The following is a 21,884-nucleotide window of genomic DNA, read 5'->3' as shown; positions in this document are numbered from 1 at the left end:
TGGGCAGGTTTGTTGTCACTCGACCCTTCTGCATGGCTGATTGGGCTGCACCACGGGCCGCTTCCCACTGGAGCAGGTGGCAGCGCCTCTTCAACCTCATGAGGCTGAAGAAATTCACCTTGTCACCAAAAGCACTCACAAACTTTTACAGATGCACAATCGAGAGCATCCTGCCGGGCTGTATCACCGCCTGGTACGGCAACTGCTCCGCCCACAACCGTAAGGCTCTCCAGAGGGTACACAACGCATCACCGGGGGCAAACTACCTGCCCTCCAGGACACCTACACCACCCGATGTCACAGGAAGGCCATAAAGATCATCAAGGACAACAACCACCCGAGCCACTGCCTGTTCACCCCACTATCATCCAGAAGGTGAGGTCAGTACAGGTGCATTAAAGCAGGGACCGAGAAACTGAAAAACAGCTTCTATCTCAAGGCCATCAGACTGTTAAACAGCCACCACTAACATAGAGTGGCTGCTGCCAACATACTGACTCAACTCCAGCCACTTTAATAATGGAAATTGATGGGAGTTGATGTAATAAAATGTATCACTAGCCACTTTAAACAATGCCACTTAATATAATGTTTACATACCCTACATTACTCATCTCATATGTGTATGTATATACTGTACTCTATATCATCTACTGCATCTTTATGTAATACATGTATCACGAGCCACTTTTAACTATGCCACTTTGTTTACATACCCTACATTACTCATCTCATATGTATATACTGTACTCGATACCATCTACTGAATCTTGCCTATGCCCTTCTGTACATCACTCATTCATATATCTTTATGTACATATTCTTTATCCCTTTACACTTGTGTGTATAAGGTAGTAGTTGTGGAATTGTTAGATTAGATTACTCGTTGGTTATTACTGCATTGTCGGAACTAGAAGCACAAGCATTTCGCTACACTTGCATTAACATCTGCTAACCATGTGTATGTGACAAATAAAATTTGATTTGATAATTGAATGTTAGTTCTTCTACCATAAGTTGCCTCCAACGTCATTATAGAGAATTTGGTTGGGTGGGGTTCCTGTCTGTAATAAATCCCATTTGTGGGGAAAAACAAATTATGATTGGCTGTGTGTGGGCCTATGCCCTCCCATGGCTGTGCCACTGCCCAGTCATGTGAAATACAGATAAGGTCCTAATAAATGTATTTATATTGACTGTTTACCTTATATGAACTGTAACTCAGTAACATCTTTGAAATTGTTGCGTTTATATTTTTGCTCAGTATAGTTGCATTGACTGTGTGCCAGGCTGCCTACACCTTTGCCTTGTGATGATTGAAACTCGGGATGGAATCGGGAAAATAACACCTGTGCAACGCTGTACACCTTTTCTTCCTTCATAAAGAGCCAACCCTGAGGTATGTAGTTGAAATCGTTCGCGACCTATTGAAGGTCCGAATGTATGGCGAATATCGAAACTCTAACCAATTTTACCACGGTGAAAAAACGATTGGAACCATTTCCCTATTTGACCGCTAAATTTTACGAGTATTATTATTCATTCTGTGGTATTTTAGCACAGATAGAACAATGAGACAGATGTATAAATGGGAAGCATCCGCTTGCATTTCCACTCACTACACAATATGGTAGTGAGAGGAAGCCGAAGTGGCAGAAGATGGATCGAAATGGATTTGGGCCGACATTCTGCGCATGTTCTCATCGATGAAACATTTGATCTCAAGGCAGTTTAATATTCCCCAAATCTGTTATGAACAGAACTGGACTAAATTCTATTGATTTTGAAAATATCGCGTTGTTTTGAAGGTGCGCAAAGACTAATAGAGCACTTTAAAGTAGGCGTCCCCTAACGGAAAAATGCAGATGTCACGCCAATAGGAACTCGTGCTTGGCTCTGCCCACTATGACTAATTTGCTCCTATTGGAAACGACCTGCTATGGTATCTTGGTTTAGTTAGAAAAAAATAATCTTTGACTCGAGTCTTTTTTTCGTTATCAACCACCGGCATGCGCAGTGCGCATGTTTATTCACACTTCCTGGTCCGGTATTTGGAAAACTGCACGACAGGAGCGGGGTGAAAAGTACAGCAGTGCACAGTGGACCCATAGGGCAGTGATCCGCAAAGACACTTCGGGACCTACTCAACTACCGCAGGTGGAAAGATGTTCTGGTAATCTGGGTATGGAAAGCTGGGCCTTTTGTTGTCGGCTCTGGGTGACATGAAATGCCGCTGCGGTCGCTACCCCGTGCCAACTCTTCGACCATGGCCTCGCCACTGCCCCCCTGCACAGCTGTCATCTACTCTGCCCTGGCAATCGTCGCTCTTCTCCTGCTCTTGGCGACTGCTGTGAATGCCTCCCAAGGCGACAAGGAGCCAGTTTACCAAGACTGTGTCACGCAATGTGTCCGGACCAACTGCACCGGAGCTCGGCTCAGAGGTTTTCAGTCTACACAGGCGCCTTACATGGCGCTGACAGGTGAGGGTTTTCTGCCGCTGTCACGTTCTGGAAGTTTAAACACCAGCTAGCTCGCGCTGGGGAACCAGTCGCCAGCCATCTAACGTTACTACTAGAGCAGCATCCACTGATATCGTAGCTAGCTAACCAATTTCGTTATAAGTGTGGAAATGCTGTCATTTAAATGCATGTTTGGCTGTTCTGCATTGGTTAGCTGTTCGTATACTCAGACAGACAGTGTTCCATTTTGGTGATCACTGCACGAGGTACTGCGTGAAGTTTTGAAGCCAGTTGAGCATTTGAATTGGTGCTGCTAATGAATTATTTGTGATGCAACAAGCCTTAGCCCATTTGGCTTCTGTCAAATCAATTAACTACAGACTGTCAATGAACATTATGGTGTTGTGTTCCATCAGATAAGTTGGCTTACTGCTGTAGATTGCCAGGAACGACCACCAAAGCCTCTTATTCTTTGCTAAGCAAGTTCAGAGTAAAAAAAAGAAGAGTGAACCCATAGACTGTTGCATTTGAACACTGCCCATTTGATTTCGTTGTGTGTGTGTGTGTGTGCTCTCTTTACTACATGTATTTGTCTAACTCCAACTTTCTGTCCCTTGTCCAGGCTGGACTTGTCGTGATGACTGCCGGTACCAGTGCATGTGGCAAACAGTGGGACTGTACCAGGCTGAAGGCTACAGCATCCCACAGTTCCATGGAAAGGTATGGTTCTATGCATTCTATGGTCAACCTTACCGTGAGATCCTTAGTGCAGAGTTATCCAGTGTCAATAAATGGCTTTCGGATAACAACCTTTTTCTGCATCTTAGAAAAACAGAATCCCTCGGTTTTAGTGTCAAAGTGGGCACGAAATCTCAAGTCAGTTACCATGAGTGTGAACTGAATAGGTACCTAACCGGTGAGACTGGTCCTGACTTTTAACAATGTTAAACTAAAAAATGTAAATTCCTAGCTTGGGACATCCAAATATTTGGATAGTGACACCCTAAGGATTCTGGCAGGTGTGCTAGTTCAGTGTCACTTTTGATTGTGTGCACATCATGGTTAACCAGCAGACCCAAACATCTAAAGAATAAGCTACAGACCAATCAAAACAAGCTGGTGAGAATTGTACTGAAGCAATTTAGGCAGCTAGGCTGGCTATCTGTAGAGACAAGGGTAATATTAATTCAACTGTTCCACAGATTTATTACTGACTCAGCCCCAGGTACCTATCAAATTATTTTACTTATATTAGAGATTTCTGTTGTATAGCACACTATTACTTGTACAACTAATATAAGGACAGGACATGAGATGGGAGGAGAAATGAACGTGGGCATTGTTTAATGCGTTTCACAGGAAGAACATTCAAAGCATTTCAACGTAGGTAAGCAAGGGGTTACAGGTGCCCTAAAGGGACAAACCTAGAATATCAATACACAACATATTCCTCCCCCTTTGCCTTTGATCACACGTAGGCAAAACAGTGAATATTTACTTTTTCCTTATCGTTTTCCTTTTTAATATAATTTCTCTTAATGTAAATAAATTATCTTTTCAGAATAACCTTTTCTAAACTAGAGATAGTGTTGACTGCCTCAGTCCCCAGACTTAACCCAGGGGTGTATTCTGCCCCAATGTCTGAGGTTAGTCTGAACTAAATAGTCAACCTGTCAGGGGGTCGTCTTTCTCTTGCAGGGTAATGACGACATACAGGTGAGTCTACAGTAACGTTATCTCTGAGTGAGTGGTGATGGTGTATGCCCAGACTGGGGTGCAACAGTACCCTGAGTAGGCACTCTGGCTGGCACTCTGGCTGGCACTCTGGCTGGCACTCTGGCTGGCACTCTGGCTGGCACTCTGGCTGGCACTCTGGCTGGCACTCTGGCTGGCACTCTGGCTCTGAGTCTGGAGCACTTTCCACATTTGTAGGTTGCTGCAGTGGATGTTCAGGAATAGCTCGTAGTCATGGTAGGTCTCCAGTAGCTGATCTTGGTTTGTCACTTGACATGAGTCATCTCTGAGGTTGGTTCCTGGCAACATTTGATCCACGTGTCTCCTCCAGATGATGTTTTCCGGTGTGTGAACTGTGTAGGACACAGGCCCTGTTTGTGCAACCACTGTGGCTGGTATCCCTGATCCACCTCTATGCAGACGACACCATTCTATATACTTTCGGCCCGTCATTGGACACTGTGCTATCTAACCTCCAAACGAGCTTCAATGCCATACAACACTCCTTCCGTGGCCTCCAACTGCTCTTAAACGCTAGTAAAAACCAAATGCATGCTTTTCAACCAATCGCTACCTGCACCCGCATGCCCGACTAGCATCACCACACTGGATGGTTCCGACCTTGAATATGTGGACACCTATAAGTACCTAGGTGTCTGGCTAGACTGCAAACTCTCCTTCCAGACCCATATCAAACATCTCCAATCGAAAATCAAATCAAGAGTCTGCTTTCTATTCCGCAACAAAGCCTCCTTCACTCACGCTGCCAAGCTTACCCTAGTAAAACTGACTACCTACCGATCCTCGACTTCGGCGACGTCATCTACAAAATTGCTTCCAACACTACTCAGCAAACTGGATGCAGTTTGTCACAGTGCCATCAATTTTGTCACTAAAGCACCTTATACTACCCACCACTGCGACTTGTATGCTCTAGTCGGCTGGCCCTCGCTACATATTCGTCGCCAGAGTGGCTCCAGGTCATCTACAAGGCCATGCTAGGTAAAACTCCGCCTTATCTCAGTTCACTGGTCACGATGGCAACACCATCCGTAGCACGTGCTCCAGCAGGTGTATCTCACTGATCATCCCTAAAGCCAACACCTCATTCGGCCGCCTTTCGTTCCAGTACTCTGCTGCCTGTGACTGGAACTAATTGCAAAAATCGCTGAAGTTGGAGACTTTTATCTCCCTCACCAACTTCAAACATCAGCTATCTGAGCAGCTAACCGATTGCTGCAGCTGTACATAATCCATTGGTAAATAGCCCACCCATTTTCACCTACCTCATCCCCACAGTTTTTATTGATTTACTTTTCTGCTCTTTTGCACACCAATATCTCTACCTGTACATGATCATCTGATCATTTATCACTCCAGTGTTAATCTGCAATATTGTAATTATTCGCCTACCTCCTCATGCCTTTTGCACACATTGTATATAGACTCCCTTTTTTTCTACTGTGTTATTGACTTGATAATTGTTTACTCCATGTGTAACTCTGTGTTGTCTGTTCACACTGCTATGCTTTATCTTGGCCAGGTCGCAGTTGCAAAGAACTTGTTCTCAACTAGCCTACCTGGTTAAATAAAGGTTAAATAAATAAAAATACATTTTTAAAAATCCACTTTGGACCTTTGCAGTAGTTCTGAGCAAGAACTCTCTCCAAATCAAATTTATTTGTCACATACACATGGTTAGCAGATGTTAATGCGAGTGTAGCGAAATGCTTGTGCTTCTAGTTCCGACAATGCAGTAATAACCAACGAGTAATCTAACCTAACAATTCCAAAACTACTACCTTATACACACAAGTGTAAAGGGATAAAGAATATGTACATAAAGATATATGAATGAGTGATGGTACAGAAGGGCATAGGCAAGATGCAGTAGATGGTATCGAGTACAGTATATACATATGAGATGAGTAATGTAGGGTATGTAAAGCTTCTGTCTTTTACTTTGCTCTGTCTCCACCTGTGCTCTCTGTTGTTTCTGTACAACCTGTCTCGTCTTTGGAGGTCTTAGGAGGTTGAGTCGCGTGCGAAGCTGTCTTTTCATCATGGCTGACGCGGGTGCCACTTTGGTTGTAGGGCGGGGAGTGTTTCTGTAGGTTAACATGAAGGTGTTTAGACTTTATCGTTTGGACAAACCTTTCAGCGAGGCCGTTCTTTGCAGGGTGATACGGGGCTGACTTGATGTGCTGAATTCCATTTGCTTCCGTGAATGCCCGGAACTCTTCAGACACCAGTTGGGGGCCATTATCACTAACGAGTTGTGTTGGCAAGCCAAAGCGACTGAAGGTTGACCGTAGCTCTTCGATGGTTCTCTCCGCTGAGGTGCTCTTCATCACTGTGACCTCAGGCCATTTGCTGTTTGCGTCAACTACGACTAAGAACATACGATCCTCCAGTGGGCCTGCATAGTCTATGTGGACTCGCTGCCAAGGCTCCTCTGGGAAGTCCCATGGGTGTAGTGGCGCTAGCTGAGGTATGTTCCTCATCTTTTGACATGCAAAACATGACTTGACCTTGTCTTCGATAGCTGCATCCAGACCTGGCCATCAAAAGTAGCTGTGTGTAATCTCCTTCATTCGCACCATGCCACAGTCCCTGAATGGAGTTCTTCTGGCACCTGCCTTCTCAGTGGCGGCGTTATGATGACTCAAAATCCCCATAGCAAGCATCCAAACTGAACTGTGAGCTCGTTTCTCCTCACTAGGTAAGGTTGTAGGCTGTCTGACATCTCTCCTTTTCCACGAGTAACAATGTCCACGACCTCAGACATCACTGGATCAGTGTGGGTGAACCTTTTCACTTGGACAGATGTAACTGGGGCGTTCGTCACTTCCTTGAAGTAGAAGATTTCAGCCTGGTAGTGCTCAGTGTGTGCGACAGGTAAGGGAAGCCTTGTGAGGCCGTCTGCATTGCAGTGCTGCTCAGACCTTCTGTACTTGATATCGTACCGGTGAGCAGATAACAATAACACCCATCGCTGCATGCGGCTGGCTGCAAGCGACGGAATGCCGGTGTGGGGACCAAAGATGGAGGGGAGGGGTCTATGGTCCGTCAGCAGTGTGAATCATCGGCCAAACAGAAACTGATAAAATTTCTTAACTCCAAACACAATGGCGAGTGCTTCACTCTCTCTATCTGTGCATAATTGCTCTCGGCTTTACTTAAGGTCCGTGATGCAAAAGCAATTGGCCTTTCTTCACCTGATGGCATGATGTGTGAGACAACGGCACCAACGCCATAAGGCGATGCATCAAATGCCAACTGTAATGGCAAGTTGGGGTTGAAGTGGGTTAGGGCCTCTGACTGAGCTAAGGCTGTTTTCACTTTCTTGAAGGCCTCCTCACGTCTGTCTGTCCAATTCCACTGTTTGGTTTTGTTAGAAAGTTAATGTAGTGGCTTTAACATGTTAGCTAGGTTTGGCACAAACTTTGCGTAGTATGTCAGTAGTCCTAAGAATCAGCTGGCTCATGTTCTGTGGGGATGGAGCTTCCGCAATGGCCTTCACCTTCGACGCCTCAACAGGTACTCTTACTCGCATTTGTCCTTCCGGACCCTCAGACCGTACTCCAATCTCTGTAGTGTAGCATTCAGGTTTCTCAGGTGCTCCTGCTCGTCTTTGCCGGTGATGAGTTGATCATCGAGGTAACATTGGACCCCAGTGAGCCCGCTCAGTATCTGGTCCATAGCTCTTTGTCTGAAAGGGACAAAACATGCAAAAATTCTTCCCCTTCAGACAGGGTATCACTTTGTTCATCCTCTGTGTGCTCCATTTTATGTACTTCCTGAAGTCGCTTTTCCTTTGTTCAGTACTTTTGTTTGATTGTCTTTTTGTTTTTACATGCTTGTTCGATGTGACCCTTTTTTCCACAACTTTTGCAGTCTAAGTCTTTGCACCAACACTCATCTGCTTGGTGACCTGGTTTCCCACAGCGATAGTATGGCTTGCCACCCCCTGCCTTGTTTTTTAACCACGTAGACACCTTATGTTGTGCGTCTTTATTTGCCATTTCCATTGACGTACTCACTTCTATTGCCTTCTGCAATGTTAAGTTACTCTCAGTCAAAAGGCGTTTCTGAATTGCCTCGCTGCGCATGCCACACACTATCATGTATAGTGTCACTCATTGATCGCCCAAATTCAGTGTTCAGATAACTGTTTCAATACAGCCACAAACTGTGAGATTGATTCCCCCTCCCCTTGATTTCTCTTATGAAACTGGAATCTCTCTGCGATTATCAGTGGTTTGGGAGAATGTCCTTTTAAGGTAGCCACAATTTCATCACATGATTTATCACCATGTTTTTCAAGCGTTACTAGGCTGGGTAGTAGATTGAATGTTTTTCCTCCCATAACAGTCAAAAATGTTGGCACAACGACTTCTGCTTTAATTTCATTTGACAACACAAAGTACTCAACGTTTTGTGTAAGAACTCCATTGTTCCACAGATTCATCAAATGTCCCTATATTTCCAATCAATGCAGACATTTTCGGTTTATTTTTCATTATCACACTTTTCAGACAGTCCCTTACTCCCAGACCCTTTTTTCCTTTCTTTTAACTCACTGCTAACTTCACTTTCTCCCGCAGCGAAACTCTTCCTATCCCTCAAGGCACTCGTGGCCATGACATAAAAGGCTAGCTAGCCTGTTGACTCTAGGGGGCACTATTTTCATTTTTGGAAAAATAACGTTCCCAAAGTAAACAAGCTATTTTTGGCAGGAATATAATTGACAGCTTAGGATAGAAAACACTAAATTTTCAAAAACTGTAAAAATATTGTCAGAGTATAACAGAACTGATATTGCAGGCGAAAGCCTGAGAAAAATCCAATCAGGAAGGGACTCTGATTTAGAAAGCGCTGCGTTCCTATGCGTCCCTATTGAGCAGTGAATGAGATATCAACCAGATTCCTTTTCTATGGCTTCCCTAATGTGTCTAGTGTCACAATACATAGTTTCAGGCTTTTATTTTGAAAAAGGAGCCTGAACATCAACATTGTGTCAGTGGTCAGCTGGAGTCTGTCAGTGTTTTGTGCGTAAGACACAAATGCGGCCATTGTTTCTCTCTTTCCTACTAAGAAGCCATCTGTCCCGGTTGGTATATTATCGAATAGATATTTGAAAAATACCTTTAGGATTGATTATAAACAACGTTTGCCATGTTTCTGTTGATATTATTGAGCTAATTTGGAATATTGTTGTTCGGTGGTTGTCGTGACTGCAATTTCCGGTCGAATTCTCAGCCAAACGTGAAGAACTAACAGAATTATTTCTGCTACAAAAATAATGTTTTTGGAAAAAAGGAACATTTGCTATCTAACTGGGAGTCTTGTGAGTGAAAACATCCGAAGCTCATCAAAGGTAAACGATTTAATTCGATTGCTTTTCTAATTTTCGTAACCAGGTTGCCTGCTGCTAGCTAGACATAATGCTATGCTATCGATAAACTTACACAAATGCTTGTCTTGCTTTGGCTGTAAAGCATATTTTCAAAATCTGAGAAGACAGGGTGATTAACAAAAGGCTAAGCTGTGTTTCAATATATTTCACTTGTGATTTCATGAATATGAATATTTTCTAGTAATATTTATGTCCGTTGCGTTATGCTAATTAGTGTCAGTTGATAACAACACTCCCGGATCCAGGATGGGTAGTTACAAGAGGCTAGCATCACTCGACTGGCAAGCTCCACGTTTTGTTTGCGTCTTTCTACAGCGAAAAAAAATGAAGAACGAATTTAACTCATAATTTCTGCCGAATTAATAAAAAATGAAAAGCTCATATTTAAGTCAATAAGTATTCAAACCCTTTTTTTAATGGCAAGCCTAAATAACTTCAGGAGTAAAAATGTGCTTAACATGTCAGTTAATAAGTTGCATGGACTAACTATGTGTGCAATAATGGTGTTTAACATAATTTTTGAATGACAACCCCACCTCTGTACCCCACACATGCAATTATCTGTAAGGTCCCGCAGTTGAGCAGTGAATTTCAAGCACCGATTCAACGACAAAGACCAGTGAGGTTTTCCAATGCCTCACATGGGTAATAGGAAATTAAAAAGCAGACATTGAATATCCCTTTGAGCATGGTAAAGTTATTAATTACACTTTGGATAGTGTATCAATCATAGGAGGCTGCTGAGGGAGAATGGCTCATAATAATGACCAGAATGGAGCAAATGGAATGGCATCAAACACCTGGAAACCATGATGCTGGACTTCTAGGCAGAGTTCTTCTCTCCAGTGTCTGTTCTTTTGCCCATCTTAATCTTTTATTTTTATTGGCCAGTCTGAGATATGGCTTTTTCTTTGCAACTCTGCCTAAAGGCCAGCATCCCGGAGTCGCCTCTTCACTGTTGACGTTGAGACTGGTGTTTTGCGGGTACTATTTAATTAAGCTGCCAGTTGAGGACTTGTGAGGTGTTTGTTTCTCAAACTAGACACACTAATGTACTTGTCCTCTTGCTCAGTTGTGTACTGGAGCATTGCGCTGTTTTGTGAAGGGAGTAGTACACAGCATTGTACGAGATCTGCAATTTCTCACATGGAATAGCCTTCATTTCTCAGATTTCAAGAATTGACGTACGAGTTTCAGAAGAAAGGTCTTTGTTTCTGGCCATCTTGAGCCTTTAATCAAACCCACAAATGCTGAACCTCCAGGTACTCAACTAGTCTAAAGAAGGCCGGTTTTATTGCTTCTTTAATCAGAACAACTGTTTTCAGCTGTGCTAACATAATTGCAAAAGGGTTTTCTAATGATCAATTAGCCTTTTTTAAATTATAAACTTGGTTAGCTAACACAACGTGCCATTGGAACACGGGGGTGATGGTTGCTGATAATGGGCCTCTGTACGCCTATAGAGATATTCCATAAAAAAATCTGCTGTTTCCAGCTACAATAGTCATTTACAACATTGACAATGTCTACACTGTATTTCTGATCAATTTTATGTTATTTTAATGGACAAAAAATGTGATTTTCTTTAAAACAACAAGGACATTTCTAAGTGACCCCAAACTTTTGAACGGAAGTGTATGTTGTGTGCGTTTTATTTAACTAGCAGCCCTTGTTCAGTATTAGCCCTGCTAATTCAAGTGGTTCAAGTCCTTGATTAGTTGGATGCGCTAGTACTGCAATATATCAAATTAGTGGAACGATTTGGGGGTACTCAAGGAGAGGTTTGGAAATGAACCACTAGGCTATATATATATGGGAATAATGAAAGACTAGAAGTCACTCACTCTATTTTGTCTCACTCTTTCCTTCTTTGTCCTGCTCTCTTCTACAGTGGCCATTTGCGCGGTTCCTGTGCTTCGAGGAGCCAGCATCTGCTCTGGCCTCTCTGCTCAACGGCCTGGCCTGCCTTCTGATGCTGCTGCGTTACCGCAGCTCTGTGCCACGCCAGAGCCCTATGTACTACACCATCACCGCCTTCTCTCTGGTGTGTTTGACTGTGTTTGTTTCGTGAGTGTGTCGTGTGTAAGACAGAGGTCCACCAAGACTTACACCATTGTAGCATTTTCCTATACATTGTAATGTGTGCATTTGAGTGTACGTACATTTTCAGAAACTTAATTTACCTTTTTTTTGCTTATTCATATTAAAATATACTTATGTAAACTTGTTTTTTTTAATAAGTTCTCTTTATTCAGGTTTCTCTCAATGCTTGGTTTTGGTCCACAGTGTTCCACACCCGGGACACCTATCTCACTGAGGTAATGGTCAAAACCTATCATAACCTACCTAACCTTAATACAGCATGTGTTACAATTAGGGTATAGCCATCTGTGACACATAGCATACGTTGAGAAACCAGGGTAGAAATCAATTCCTCTTCAATTCCTGTTGAATTGGTCACATTTCTCAATGGAAATGCAGTTTGTTTTCTCAATTGAGTGAAATTTGGATGGAATAAAAGCCCCAACCCTGACAATCAGTTTGGATTTGCGGGCAGCTAGAACATACTTTAAGCTACAGTGTGATTCATTCAATGCCAAACCATCTGCCAGGACAAGAGAAAGCTTCCACTCAATCTTTTATAACAAACAGGCAATTAGCTAATCAGATGAACCAAACTCTAGGGTCTAATGACATTGTTGTCTTGTACTGCCATTAAAATGTATGATCCTCAGATTACATCAGTCCGATTCAGATAGACCTCTCTCTACCAGTCACCAATTTTGTGGTGTTGAATTCATGAGTTGAAAACGACCTATTTATTTTCTATGAACATTTTTCAATTCATGAAATAGGATGCAGCGTAATAATTTGGATGGAACTGTTTACAGGCATTTGCCCTGGATTGTTGTCAATAACTAACACCTCATCACCAATCCCTTGATGTCGAGGGTGATCTCTTCACTGTTTTTTGTTGTTGGTCAGAACTAACCATTTTATAAGCAAAATATATATTTGCCTATTTGTTTTGTATTTACCTTTCTTCAAGAAAATGGACTACTTCTGTGCATCTGCTGTCATCCTCTACTCCATCTACTTATGCTGTGTGAGGTAAGTTTAAAAACAGGCTTTTTTCCCTCATACTTTTTCCTCAAGAATATTGTTGATTTAACCCCTATGACATACAGTAAAAACACTGAAGGATCATTGACAAAGACAAACTGCATCAGTATAGAATCGACCTCAATAAGCCGTGAGTGATAATATTTGTTTATCTTATGTTAATATACATGCATAGCTGTTGCGGTTGGCAACAAATATTTCCTTCCATAAAGTGCTTTATTCCAGGGTTTGTTAATAGATGGCTCGTAAACACAAGGAAAATATGAAAGGTGATTATTAACCTCTGTATGGTTATTCTTTTATGACATTGACCCTTATATCTCCCCAGGACGTTGGGGCTGAAGAGGCCGGGGGTGTCCAGCATGGTAGGGGTTCTGCTCATCCTGGCCTTCACCTCCCATGTGTCTTACCTGACCTTCGTCAGCTTCGACTATGGTTACAACATGGCTGCCAACGCCACCATAGGTACGCTTAACCGTACCTTAATCCATAACAAGCAAAAAATACAAATATTTAATTCTAGTCAATTGTTCCCATGGTAATATTCACTTTAGCATTTCCCTGCTTGCGGTCAGTCTCAATCTCTCTCGTTTTCCCTACCACACTATCCCCTACCCCCTCCTCCCTCTCTCTCTCCTCATTCCCGCCGCTCTCCACCACCTCCTGTTCCCTGTCCCTCCCACAGGCATAGTGAACCTGCTGTGGTGGCTGTGTTGGTGCTGGCAGAACCGGCGGACACTGCCCTACTGGTGGAAGTGTGGCGTGGTGGTGGTGCTGCTCCATGGCCTGGCCCTGCTGGAGTTGCTCGACTTCCCGCCGCTGTTCTGGGTCCTGGATGCCCATGCAGTCTGGCACCTCAGCACTGTGCCTGTGCATTTCCTCTTTTACAGGCACGTATACCTCTTGTCTATCGATCTATTCCAGTGGAAGCTGATAGATAGAGAAATGGGGAGGACAGGCTCATTGTAATGGCTACTTGCTCCCACTTTTACTCTACAGAGCACTTTTTAATGTTTTTGAAAGCTATAAACAGAGCTCACTCATGTTCTTCCTACTCCAAAAGTCGTCCTCGTGGATAATCCATAAAAGGACAGCACTTGAAACCTTTCAATAGCTTCCCTTTCAACCTTTACACAACCATCATCCAACATCTAGGCTTGCATTTGTTTTGCACCTCTATTCCAAAACCAACTTTGTCTCTTTTTTTTTTCTTCTTCCCCTCGACAGTTTCTTGATAGACGACAGTCTCCATCTACTCAACACAGAGAAGACTGGTGTGAAACTGGAGTAGCAGGAGCTCGTCACCACTTAACCCCACCTCTTTCCTCACTCACCAATCAAGGCAGCCGGACACCAGAATGGGGTGGAGCTCAGTCCCCATGGCTACCTGCACAGCACCTGCGCATCTATGAATTCCATCAAAGTATAGACTTTTTTGTTGTTGACCATTTCATGTTTTTTGGGGAGTTGTTGAAATTATTTGAAGTATTTATTTTTCACATGAGATTTTTCTTGACTTGATTGATGTTTGCATTCAGTAAGCTTTGCCTTGTATAGAGTGCGAAATAAGGCCCCTTTGTCATCAAACTTGATCTAAATACTATATTGATTTATAGAATCCTGGACATTTACACAGTAGACTCGATGCACATTGGGTATCCACCGGCAATCGTACGCATGCATATCGATTTGATTGAAGGCCTCTACAGAATAGGCATCGTAGGCTTGAAGTTAGTCCCATAACAGGCACGGAACACATTAGCTGTGTCAAAATCGGGCAGACATTTTGAAAGTGATCAAAAACGGGCCTTCATTCCTGGGTCATGTTCAATAGGCACGAAACGGAAGAAAGTGGTCTAAAACGGACAGGTTCCATCTGAACTTGTCCAATGAGAAACGGTGTGCCCTAATAAACATAACCCTCTTGTCCATGAGGTCACGGTTTAAGTTTACATTATAGAAGCTGCAGCCACCAGATGGCTCCACTACCACCCATAAGTGGAATCTACTCTTGGCACAACACTGCATGTGCCCAAGTCTGTCTGTGCCAAAAGTGGCCTTACATACACAGGGAGAGAGGTGCCCGCTGTCAGGGTGGGGGTGCCAGCATATTGTTCTGGAGTGGGGGGGAAGGGGACCAGGGAGTATGTTTGGAGGCCATTCCAGCGGACTTTGTTTTTTCTCTCTCGTCATCTCACCTTTATTTTTGCGCCTATGCTATTTCCATTGCTGCTTCTTTTAGTTGATATTCTTTTTAAATGGATTTTCAAGTGAGATTTTGTATTTTTTGCCATTTAGGATTTATTTGACGTTGTGTTGATTGGTTTTCTCGGTTATGATCACTTTTTTTGGGGGGGGGGGGGGGTGTTATCATTTAATGGAAGTCTTATTTTTATTCACCTTGATTGCCTTTCTGTGTGAGGGGGAAAAGGAGATATGGGAGCAGGACAATAGGATAGAAGTATAGAGTTGTGGACAGGGGGAGTGTACTGTGCAGTGAACCTATTGTACTTAACAAGTGAGGGTCAGACACAGGGGGTGACTGATGACACCTGGTTTACTGTGTGTGCCCCACCCCCAGTTTTGGATGTGTTTGGATGCATTGCACCCATGGTTTCAATATCACACACTACTCAATGCTGAGATGCTACCACACCACTCTGGAGAATGTTTTCTCTCCACTTTTGCCTTACATGTATGTAACACCCTGCCTTGTCATGTTGTTGTTTATGTATGTCCATTACACAATCTGTAGGCTTGGTAACTTATTACCATTTCCTTTGCCACATTTAACCATCTGCCTTTCCTATGTTGCTCTCTAGAACTAAACATTTGGCAACTCAATTGTAATATCTTGAATTCATACATAGTATGACTCTTTCCATGTGTTTGCTGTGCCATAGTTATGTGCACTTTGTATGCATGTAACCGTGTCTGCATTCTAAATTCTGTCCACGCCTTTGTATGTGAGCATGTGAACAATGAAGAGTATGTGTCACTCATGCCTCTCCTCAAGGTTCTGTTATTGCTAAGAGATATATATATATATATATAAAATCTCTCCCCCCTGAAGTAGACCCCCTGTGTGTGGCATCACTGAAAGCCAGAGGAAGTGATATGTGGGGGAAGAGGGTTTCAGGAATAGTAACAGAGGATTTCGATTAAAAACAGTTTTGTTCTGAATCATATTATTTGCTTTATTATTTTGTTCCCCATGTGCTTTTTCTAAACCATTGACATTCACCTTATGATATTGTCTGAATCCAAAACAAGGCAAGTCAACCCTTTGCTTTAGTCACTTTGGGAGTTATTTTAGTTCACTGGAAGCTAAAATGAAGGCAATGCCAAAACAGGACTCTGTTTCTATACAATACGATCTCAAAATGGAGACATCTCTTAACAACATTGTTACATATTCAATTTGTCTACATATTTCATAGCCCACCTGGCCTCAAGATGGCAGTATAAACAACCCCAAAAAATGAATAATACCACCTTGTGGCCGGTTGGGCTACATATTTAATATTACCTACTGTGATTGTAAGAGTGAAAACTACTGGTAGTTTATTATTTATAAATGACAACTGTGTACTAATACTTCTGCTCAGTCCAGGAAGCAAGTTGAAAACCTTTTTGAACAATGTTAGATATCTCTTCCTGGTGTTGAATCGACCAACCTTAGAATTTAAGGATGTTACAAAAAAGAACCCTGGCCAATATTCAGAGGTGAAATGTTTAGAACAAAGAAATCTGTTCAGATAAAAATGTTAGTAATACAGCGGACACAATCCCTAGTCTACCTGACAGATAATCATATCTTCTCCACAATTTCTATCTCAATGTTCTATTATGTGGCACCAAACTGAACATACCTCTGATGTTGTACTACTGTAACTCCAGGAACTGTTCTAATGATCCCTGATGACAACTCACTAAAGCACTCACTAATTCCCTACACAGTGCACTATGTCTGTCCCAAATGGCACCCTATTCCCTGCATAGTGCACGACTTTTGACCAGGGTATGTTTTTATCTGAGATTTACCCCAGTGGTTGAACCAAAAGGCTCATACTTTTCTGTAATAAGACATGGCACATTTTCTGGTTGATGATCGTCAAGTCGATCACCAGTCCTCAAGAGTGCCCCACTGACAAGGGTATGTATGGTGAGGTATTGTCTAGTGCAGGGCTCTCCAACCCTGTTCCTGGAAAGATACTGTCCTCTAGGTTTCACTACAACCCTAATCTAGTGCACCTGATTATAATAATTAGCTGGTTAATATGAATGGGTAGTTACAACTGGGGTTAGAGAGAGAACCCACAGGGTCATAGCTCTCCAGGAACAGGGTTGAAGAGCCCTGGGGCCTTATTTATAAACCGTGCGTATGTACAAAATATAACCCTAAATGTACATGCGCCAGTTCACACAAAAGTTGGTATTTATAAAAATGGAACTTGACTTGAGACTTGACCTCCCCACAATATTTAGACCAGGAGTATTCAACTTTTACCCTACGAGGGCTGGAGACTGCTGGTTTTCTGTTCAACACGATAATTCATTGCACACACCTGTTGTCCCAGGTCGAAGTCAGTCCCTGATTTATAGGGGAACAATGAAAAAATGCTGTGGAACTGGTTTCAAGGTCCAGAGTTCGGTTTGAAGGGTTTAGACCATGTGTATGCATATCTGCTAATGGTTGAAATATTGTATTGCAAGCTGGCATGTAAATATTTTGTGCAAATAGGGGATATGATGATAAGCTTATTCATGATAAACTAAAAACAGGAAAACGGTAACAAGAATGCAATCATTTGCCATTAGTGAGGAGCGAAAATGTATGTGTTTTACTTTTAGCCCCGTATTCAATCCCAGGCTGTGTCACAACTTGCCGTGATCGGGAGTCCCATAGGGCGGCACACAATTGGCCCAGCGTCGTCCGGGTTAGGGGAGGGTTTGGCTGGGGGGCTTTACTTGGCTCATTGTGCTCTAGCGACTCCTTGTGGTGGGTCGGGCGCCTGCAGGCTGACTTCCGGTTGTCAGTTGAACTGTGTTTCCTCTGACACATTGGTGCGGCTGGCTTCCGGGTGACGCGGATGGGTGTTAAAGAAGTGTGATTTGGCGGGTTATGTTTTGGAGGACGCATGGCTCGGCCTTTGCCTCCTGAGCCCATTGGGGATTTACAGCAATGAGACAAGATCGAAAAAGGGGGTAAAAAAGAGGAATCTTTTACTATTTTATTTGCAGAACCATTGCAGAATATATTCCTCACCTTTCTGGCTGTGATGGGTTCATATTCCCAAAATGAGCCATAGCCTACAACAAATGACCATGCATATCTCATTTAATTGGACCTAGTAGCCTAGTCATTAGATAGGCTAGTTCAAGTTTTGCCATATTATATGCAGCACATTGTATAATATTTATAATACTGGTATACAGCTGAATTTAACAGCTGATTTTTTACATTGAAGTAGGCCTATGTTTCAATTTTTTTGTCATGTGCACAAGTACAGTGAAATGCCTTTCTTGCTTGCTCTTTCACAACAGTCCACTAGTGAATATCAGTAGTACTATAACATTTATTTAAAAAAAGACAGGTCAAGTAGAACAAAAAAACATGAGAAATATTACTGTAAGTACTGTAATTGCATTTTTTTGAGTAGCCTTGCCCTGCAGTACTATGATTCAGAATTCGCAGGCAGTCCATAATATTTAGGTTGGCGGGAACAGTCTATATTAAACATTGTTGAATTCAAACATTCTGCTGACATGTCCACAACAATTTGCCATTGTTTTGATGTTTAGAAACCATAGCAGCGGGAAGTAGAGGCGCTGAGGGTGCTGCAGCCCCAACAATACCTATTTAATCTCAGATCCTATACCAAGGTAGAACATAGAAACCCAATAAATCTATTGAACAACTGTTGTATTTTACATGCTATGGCCTAATAATGCCAACAATGGTTCCAAATTAAACAGCAAATAAAGGGCGCATTACCATAAAAGGTGAATGGAGGCGTTTTCCAGGCGGAGTTTTAATGCCTGTTCACAAGTGCACAGTTTTACAACAGATCTGATTTATAACGGGAAACATGCACGTGCCAAGTTTATCAATCTCAATATTTTTGTATGTGTGCAGGCTTTTCAGAAATTTACCCAACGATTATACATTAGGCCCCGGGTCTGGTGACTCAAAGACAGAAACTCTGTGGTCTAGTAGTGTAATACCTCGCCATTAGCTTGTCAGTGGACGCTCTTGAGTTCAGCACTAGAAAATAGTGCACTGGTTTTATTCGAGAAGAGACAGGGCAGTACTTTAGAGGTACGTTTTATTTGAATGAATGTTCTGCTAGTTAATCGATGTCAAGACATTTAAGTGGCAGTGTTGGCATGAATTATCTGTAGAAAACGTTTACGCTTAGCTATGCAGCTAATGTAAATGTGAAAGAAAGTGTGCATGAACATCACTTAGGCCTACCTGAACCAGAGACGTTGTATATGGCGATTCTCCTTTAAGCCTAGGAAGCAGACATTCAATTTGCCATTCACCAGGTTTTCAAGCTTAATAACGTAAAAGTATGTTCGGTACTTACCAAAGAATGGAGTTTCGCTGATCAATTATTGTCAATACTGCCGTCACAGCTGGTATGTACTTCCAAAAAAGGTCTAAATAAAAAGTTACATGCTACTGAAAAAATGTATTTTCTGGAAATAATCTAAGTTTATTGCGCCAAATCCACCTTTTCTACACCTCCAATAAAATCAGTCGTTATTGCCATTGTAGATTTCAACGCGCATACAGGTGCACACCAAGGGGCCAGGGTTCTGGTCTAGAAGCACGGATTCAACTGCTCCTACAGTGTTGTTTCATACTGCAGTTTTTAACTGACGACTGGTCCAGAAAGACAATTTCCATGGATGGCCACAAAGAGAAATCAGATGAGAAATCCTTCTCCATAGATGCTGTATACCACGTTTTGTAAAGAATGGTCCTGTGGTTCTGGAGAAAGGACATTATAACCTCTTTAAAAAATCCAAATAAATCCATCTTTGGGGAAGTTAGGTACTGGTAAATGTATTCCTTTTATGGAAATGTATGCATTTTTAATTAATTGTATAGTTCCTAAACTACAATAGTTATGTAATTGTAAGACCTTTGTACAGTTGGTCTAGTGTCTGTAGCTTAAACTGTTAGAGAGCTGTAACATTTTCAAAACCAAACACTAGGTTGCCATTGACAACCATTGTGTTTTATGACATTTCATAAAGTTATAATGCGCAGTAATAATGTTTTATGGCAGGACTTGTGCTATTATCAGACCTTCTGGGAAATAATTTTAAAAAACGTTTTAAGTGAAATATTTGCTATTGTCTGAATCTTGAAAAAGACAGGAAATTCAAAAGCAAATTTGACCTATGCACTAACAAGGCTTTTCAGCATAAGCAGCTTTATTGATCTAATGTACTTCAACCACAGATGTACTCACATTGGATGGGTTTTATTACAATTCAAACCTTCCCTCAAACAATCTATACTCTTAGAGTAGGGTTTACCCCATCAATGTACTTGGTAATGTAAATGTGTTTTTTTAATGACAATTAGACTAAGCTCATGAGGCTTTTATTAGATAAGTTATATTATTCAAAAATCAATGGGTATGTGTAAATAATTAAAAATGTTCTTCCCTGAGCAGGAGGTCAGCGTACCCTCGGCCCGATGTTTGTCCGTATGCTGTCGACGTACCTGGAGAAGAGCCAAAGTGGTTATTCTCAAGACCAACTCCAGGTATCGTCGACAAGCGGACTGTCGCCAGACCCCAGCACCCCGCTACCGCACGCCCTGATCTGCCCTGATCTGTTTCACCTGTCCTTGTGATTGTCTCCACCCCCTCCAGGTGTCGCTTATTCTTCCCAGTGTATTTATCCTTGTGTTTCCTGTCTCTCTCTGCCAGTTCATCTTGTATGTTTCCAAGTCAACCAGTGAATTTTTCCCGTTCTCTTTTTGATAGTCTTCCCGGTTTTGACTCCTGCCTGACTCTGGACTACTTTCCCGCCTGCCTGATCATCCTGCCTGCCCTGACCTTGATTCTGCCTGCCCTTCGATATCTTTTGAACTCTGAACTGGCTTTGACCCTTTTGCCTGTCCACAACCATTCTCTTGCCTTCCCCTATTGGATTAATAAATATTGTAAGACTCTGCCTCCTGTATCGGCATCTGGGTCTCGTCTTGTGTCATGATAGTAAAAGCACATCGACGAAACTGTAAGCAAAAAGTTTGAATTTGGTCATATGAGGAAATGTGCCTTTACTGCCTTTTGAATTGTGTTTTAATGTCAGTAGTCAATGAAGCATAATGCCAAATATATGCCAAGACCATTGTGAAATACGGTGAGCTGTCACCTGCTTTTATAGGAAGCCTTGAGGTGGTACCACCCAGCACCTAGAAGGGAGTGTGTTTCATACCGAATCCCTCCCTTGAGATGACGTAGAGGCACGTTCTCAAGGTGCTTCTACGTCACAACTTCAATGGTAGAGTTGAACCGCTGGGGGCAAAAAGAGAAATTTACTACTAAAACACTATCATATCACTTTTGCAACGAACTGTCAACATGAAGACCAGAATTGACGTATTTCACTAACTAAGCCTAAAATATTTGATTTTCAAAGTTACTCTTTAAGCTGTTTGTTCCACAGACCTACCGCTTCTATCTTTTTGGTCTTTAGCTATAGGCCTACCACTAATATTTTTTATTTTCCGTGAGATAGTGCCCCTTGCTTTATATTTAAAATCCAGGTTTTTTTATAGGCCTACCCCTACCATGAACCTATGTTGAGGCTGAGCAAGACCTGTGATAGGAGAGTAGACTATGCAGAAAGCTTTGCAGAGTTAATCATGGTTATAGCCTAGATCTATCAGAATTCAGGATAAGACCCAGATGCAGACAGTTTGAATCGCAGAAGTTGATTTATATAACAGGAGGCAGGCAAACGACAGGGCAGGCAGAGGTCGGTAATCCAGGGCAGAGTCTGTAAGGTACAGAACGGCAGGCAGGGTCAGGGCAGGCAGAATGGTCAAAACCAGAAGAACTGGAAAACCGGGACTAAGAAGAACAGTACGGAAAAACACGCTGGTAGGCTTGACGAGACAA

The 21,884-nt window shown here is 42.4% G+C and overlaps 1 protein-coding gene and 1 long non-coding RNA gene across 2 annotated transcripts; both read left to right on the top strand.

Annotated features, from left to right (window-relative positions):
* The first annotated feature begins 1,521 nt into the window (after nucleotides 1-1,521).
* On the top strand, nucleotides 1,522-15,923 carry pgap3 (post-GPI attachment to proteins phospholipase 3). Its single transcript, XM_046369329.1, has 8 exons — nucleotides 1,522-2,480; nucleotides 3,082-3,179; nucleotides 11,504-11,656; nucleotides 11,868-11,930; nucleotides 12,662-12,723; nucleotides 13,064-13,200; nucleotides 13,421-13,625; nucleotides 13,963-15,923. The coding sequence occupies exons 1-8, from the start codon at nucleotides 2,228-2,230 to the stop codon at nucleotides 14,024-14,026; spliced, it is 1,035 nt and encodes a 344-aa protein (XP_046225285.1). The 5' UTR covers nucleotides 1,522-2,227; the 3' UTR covers nucleotides 14,027-15,923.
* A 4,461-nt stretch (nucleotides 15,924-20,384) lies between these two features.
* On the top strand, nucleotides 20,385-20,943 carry LOC124048489. The gene is made up of 2 exons (XR_006841225.1): nucleotides 20,385-20,630; nucleotides 20,745-20,943. It is a non-coding gene; the product is annotated as an uncharacterized LOC124048489 (long non-coding RNA).
* Nucleotides 20,944-21,884: the final 941 nt, after the last annotated feature.

Source organism: Oncorhynchus gorbuscha, linkage group LG11 (genome assembly GCF_021184085.1).
Source record: "Oncorhynchus gorbuscha isolate QuinsamMale2020 ecotype Even-year linkage group LG11, OgorEven_v1.0, whole genome shotgun sequence".
In the NCBI taxonomy this organism is placed as follows: Eukaryota; Metazoa; Chordata; class Actinopteri; order Salmoniformes; family Salmonidae; genus Oncorhynchus; species Oncorhynchus gorbuscha.
Note: the sequence above shows the minus strand (reverse complement) of the source record. Positions and strands in the feature narration are given on the sequence as shown.